The 5,679-nt window shown below is 49.5% G+C and overlaps 1 protein-coding gene across 1 annotated transcript in view; it reads left to right on the forward strand.

Moving 5' to 3' along the window:
• MEDAG (mesenteric estrogen dependent adipogenesis) overlaps positions 1–5,679 on the forward strand; it is a 24,583-nt gene that overhangs the window by 2,719 nt on the left and 16,185 nt on the right. Inside the window, exon 2 of the mRNA XM_007447939.1 lies at positions 3–263. Within this exon, the coding sequence (XP_007448001.1) occupies positions 3–263 (261 nt within the window). The remainder of the gene's footprint in view (positions 1–2; positions 264–5,679) is intronic.

Consider the following 5,679-nt stretch of genomic DNA (forward strand, 5'->3'; position numbering starts at 1 on the left):
AGCGCGCCGGCGGCCAGGCAGAGCCTGACCTCCATCTCGTCGGGGGAGCTGCGCCGCCTGTGGACGTGCGACTGCGAGCTGGCCCTGCTGCCCCTGGCCCAGCTGCTGCGCCTGCAGCCCGGCGCCTTCCAGCTGCGCGGCGACCAGCTGGTGGTGCCGGGCCCCGCGGAGCCTGCGGCCACGCGCGGGGGCTTCAACGTCTTCAGCGACGGCCTCGTGCGCCTCGACGGACAGCTGTACCGCCTCAGCAGCTACATCAGGAGGTGGGTGGGCCCGCCGCCTGGTCCCCGCCGAGGCCTTCACCCCCGCTGCCCATCCCAGTCCTCTGGCCTCACTTCCTGAGATCCAGCCTGGATCGCCTCCTTCATCACATTTTCAGATTTTTCTCATTGCTAACGTCGCTCGGAGGTGCAAAGCTCCCCCCACTCCCCCCCCACCCCCCCCGCCCCCCTCCGCCCCCGGCCCTGGCTTTCTCTGCCCTTGGCGCTGACATTCTGCAGCTGTCCAAGCTGCCCCGGGAGGGCATTAGGGCAGACGCCTGAGGGAGAGTAGGGTGGGGAGTGCGTGAACTGGCGGATGATTCTTCCTTCTGGCTCCTCAACTGGATCAAATGAGCTCAAATTGGGGGCACACCCTTTGGGGATGTTTGCTAAGCAGAGACTCACACCCTGGCTTTAGACTGGGGGGAAGGGAAGGTGAGGGGATGTTCTCTTCTGTGCCCTAGGAGCTTTATCCAGTGAGGAGACCCGGGGAGAAGCGTGCAGAAGTTTAAAGTTTCCCATCTTTGGCCTCAGTGAGTTTTCAAAAAATAAATCAATAAACGGTGGCTGAGAAGGGACCAAAGACCCGTGAAGTCCAGCCCAGGGCCGTGTGGGCTGTCGAGTGGGCAGTTCAGTTCTGGGAGAATGAGAGGGATGAGTGTGGCTTCCAGGATCCGGGGACAGAGCTGGGGCCAAACCGAATTTGTTGGAGGGTCACAGGATGCTTAACTGTGGTGGCCAAAGTGCCTGAAGCACTTCCTAGCAGACTCGAAGCCAGCAGGGATGTAGTCTATCCTATCGGAAGCAGGCTTTGATGGGGTAAAGGAGGAGGGAGCTTCACACTGCATTCTGCGCCTCTTGCTACCAGAGGTCACCGTGTGCCTCCAGAGGTCACGGTGGGGGGGGGGGCGGGCAGGGGTTGGTGCTTAATATTTGTGCTGCAGAGCTGAGTGCTGGGAAGCGGGCAGTGCAGTCTCGATGTTGGTTCAGAGGTGGGGAAGCTGGCCAGCTATTAAGATAGAAAGCCTTTGCTCTGGGGAAAAGACAAGGGCCGGGGTCACCCTGTGGGTGGGACAGAGCCAAGAGGGGGAAGCAAACAAAATGAGATGTTTAAAATACCTTCTTCAAAGCTGCTGGGGAAAACCTTGCTTTTCCACACAAAGATAGTGAGGGCTTTGAGGGCCTGAAAAACCATTCCCCAGCAAGAATTTCTCCCTTTCTTAGTGAATTGAAAATTCCAAGCCATAAGCAGGGGACGATGGGAGGAACTGAGTTAGAAATAAGATTTGCAAAGATTTTAAAAGAAGATAACCGTTGTATTAACACAGTATGAAAAATAAAAATGTCCAGAATTAATTGAAGCTATAGGTTAGGCTTCGACAGAGTCAGCTCTCCCAGTCTCAGCAAACAGTGCTGCAAAGCTTAAAATGGTTTTGAAGTCTGGTTGTTCAACTCTTGCTTTGAACACCTCCTCCCCGAAGGAACAGCAGTGTTCCCCTGGCAGTTTAGAGTCCAGAATAAACAATGACCAGGTGACACAGACCAGGCTGCAAACAGGAATCAGCAAACACAAGGTTCTCGTTGTCTGAGCAATCGTGTGAAGGCTTTTGTACCCTGGGAGTACCAAGGCGCCCCTGGGAATAATTGGGGAGATGGAAGGAACAGCCTGTCTTCCTCTCAGGGAACATACTATGCAAGCGCAGCAGCCTCTTATACCTGGGTGTACAGTCCTGAAGGACAACTGGGAGGGAACCTGGTCTGAATGGAGAGAGCCTTCTAGAAAGAGGGGGAAGACGGCTGTGGACGGCAGTGAGAGGTTTTGCTCTCATGCCTCAGGAGTGGGGTGCATAGTCGAATACAGATGTCTGAAGTGGCTGTTCCTCAAACTGACACAGATTCACCCAGTTGTCTTTGGTCTGGAGATAGCATGCAACTTCCTCTCTCAAAATAGTGCTCAAAAAGCAGTAATTCATCTCTTCCTTTCTCTCTTCCGTCCTTCCTTCCTCTCTCTCTCTCTCTCTCTCCCTCCCTTCCTTCCTTCAATAAACTCTAGCCAGTTTAGCTGAGGAAGAATTTTACATGGTTTCCTTTTTACCAGTCGGATCTGGCCCACTTCTAAAGATCCCAGAATCACGTGGCTCAGTGACAGCCCCTTGCATACTCTGTAGTATTTCTTTCGGGCTTTGCCCAGTTCAGTGTCATTGCCCCTGTGGTCCTGGACACCAGTTTTGGCCGACATGGCATATTTCCTCAGTTATTGGCGAGGATGGCCAGTTTTGCTTTGCCTTTTGCAGTTATTGGCGAGGATGGCCAGTTTTGCTTTGCCTTCCTAGTCTATCATCTTCAGAGTCACCTTGTACCCCACCATGCGCTTTCCACTTTTTATAACACCCTGGGGCCTAGAGTTGATGGACTCCAGTGGCGTTTTTGTCTTCTCTGTGGCCCAGATTCCTGCCTTGGGTGTGGGATGGTCCCCAACCAAGAGCAGCTGCCGAGATGGCTGGAGAGTAAGAAACACAGGAGAGTAAAAACGTCATTTTGGACCATCAAGCTTTTGAGAAGCGTAGGTAGACCTTCCCAGAAAGGTCGAGATACACCTAATGTTGCTGACCATTCAGGTAGTTTATGAGATGCTTGGATCCAGGTTAAGAATCCTTCCTCTTTACTTAGTTTTCTTGGTTTTCTTTTAATCATTCAACAAATATTTTGGTGTGGGATAAGCCCACAGCATAAGCAGGATTTCTTTTCGTGGCCTCAGAAGTGTGTGCTGTGACTTTCACAAGGTCCTTTCCCAGAGAACCCCAAGAGGCTAAGAGCTACTGACGCTGACATTCATATGATTCACGTGCTCAGAGAGTAAGAGGAGATTTCAGTGGCTCTACGTACTCTGGTTTGTTTTGAAATACTGGAACATTTTCCTAAATATGTACCTGCTAAATAAGCCTCAGGAAGACTAGGGTGGTGGGAAGGTCTAGTGATGGCACCCAGTCCTGAGAGCCTGCTTTAAAATTCTTTGTCCTCCTGTCGGGGATTTATGGCAAGATCTTTATTGCTATTTTTTTCTTTCAAGCTCAGGATTCCCACCCATGTTACAAACGAAACTTGCTCAGGGTTCCAGGTGCAAATTACCATTAACTATCACACACACACACACACCCTTACCTTTTTTTCCTATAACACAGCCTTTTAGTGGGATGTAATGGCAAACATTTGACAAAGAGGAGCTCTAATTCCCTGTTTTCAGTGGTCCTCTAGCATGAAAGAGGCTGCTTGGAAAAAAGAAAATAAAATTTTTTAAAAAAGAAGCTGCTTGGGTAATAAAAATAAGAACAATAATAGTGGTGGTCACTAATGCTTACTTGAGTACCAGCAATGGGTGCAAAGTATTTCACAGCTATCTCACAAAAGCTGACAAAGTCGGCACCATTGTCTGTTTCCCTTTTTTACAGATGAGAAAATTAGGACTCAGAGAGATTAAATAATTTCCCTGGGTGAGCTGCTGGTGAGCTGCGGGACCAGGGCCTCTCCACAGCGTTAGCTCACAATACAGCCCACCCTGTCAGCAAACTGCCTCAAACCTGGAATCATTCTGGCTTCCTATAGACCGCAGCGGCTTTCTTATAGATTTCCAGAACCTCAAATTAATAACTGGAATGACATCAGCCAGTACACACCTCATATAATCAGCCTAAAAGAGAAAGTAAGTCCAGTGGTTTGAAGGAAGCCACTAAAAGCAGTGCTGTGACCTGCTTCTGCCCAGATCTGACCAGCTGTTAGCTGGGTGACAGTCACACCTACCTCGAGATCAGCTGCCTGGGGCAGGGGACACAGGGGAAGAGAGTCAGGGTTGGATCATACTTAGATTTTCACTGAGGGGAGGTGCTTGGGCTCTGTCTGTGGCCCAGGCCACCGCTCAGAAACATCCCTGTATGCAGCCCGGCCACCCTTGCTGTTGCCCTCAGCAAGCTCCCGACCTGTCCTCTGCTTTGGTCCCCATGTCTGAGTCTTGGATTTGATGACCTGCCCAGGACAGCAGCCCCTAAACAGGACTCATAGTGATTTTGATGAATCATAATCTCTCACATGTCGAGCTATGATTTTTACAGGATTCAGTTCAGGGTAAGTGTGGACAAGCGTGAACGCCAGGACCAGGCTGCCTTGGTTTGAATCCTAGTTCTGCTGCTTACTAGCTGAGTGACTTGGGAAAGTTACTTAATCTCTGTGACTCAGTCTTCTCAGCTGTAAAATGGGAATAATAATGCCAACAACCTTATAGGGTTGTTGTTCACAATTAAAATGTATAAAGTTCTCAAAACAGTCATTGGTACCTATTCATCATGAGACAAATGTCAGCTTATGTACCTACCAAGCAACCCCAACTCCAAGTGCTTCACACACACTATTTAGTCTTTCAGCCACCTATGGGGTACCTCTTATCAGCCAGATTTTACAGGTGAGGAAATGCATCTCAACAAGGTTAAGAAACTTGCTGAACTCACAGAGACAGGAATCAAACCCAAATCGGGTGATTCAAAACAAAGGGCACTAGCCTTTGCTACCTTCTTCCTCGGGAGACTTGCTTTGCCCTTTCAGCTACGCTCGGTCCTGTGCAAATACCTGCCTGTGGGCCTGGATGCCTCCACTTGCAGTCCACAAGGCTTAGCTAAACCAAGACTCCCTCCGGGGTCCCCATCTCCCTCCTGCTTCTGCCCTTCCATTGGCAGTCTGTTTGGCCCGACGGAACAATCCCTCCTCTGTTCCTGTCCCAGCTCAGTAAGTGGTTCTAGCTCCAAGCCCCTTGGCTTTGCTCCTCCTTATTTACATTACTAGGACATGGCCCTGTGGATGCCTGAGCGCAGAGAACTGTGCATTCTTCTGGCATGTGTGTGTTTGAATGATTAACTCGTTTGTAAGCCTCTGAAAAACAGGGACCGTGGCTTAGACCAGTGCTTCTTAAACTTTAAATAAGCTTTTGCAGGTCTCCTGAGGCTCTTGTGAAAATACAGATTTTCGAGCAAATACATACGGAGAGGGGCCCAGGATTCTGCAGGTTTGCAAGCTCCCCCGTGATGCCAGTACTGTTGGTCCAATGATCAGACTTTAAGCAACAAGGCCTTAGATATGTATCATTTCATATTGAAATGATCAATTTTCTTAGCTGTCTCCCCAATAGACTATATGCTTCTAGAAAGTGGGACTGTTTCCTCTTCATTTTTTGTCCCTGGTGCCCAGCACATAGTAGGTGCTCAGTAAATGTTTCTTGCACGAAGGAATGAATGAATGAATGAACACGTGTATCGTTGATTAGAGTCACAGACGGTAGAGTGATAAATCTGAAATTTTTGCTTATTTAACTAGAGTTGGGGCAGAAGAAGGAGGTGAGGGAGTGAACAGAAGGAATTGTTTAAGTGTGTAGGGA

The sequence above is a fragment of the Lipotes vexillifer genome, unplaced genomic scaffold (genome assembly GCF_000442215.2).
Source record: "Lipotes vexillifer unplaced genomic scaffold, Lipotes_vexillifer_v1.1 scaffold760, whole genome shotgun sequence".
NCBI lineage: Eukaryota > Metazoa > Chordata > Mammalia > Artiodactyla > Lipotidae > Lipotes > Lipotes vexillifer.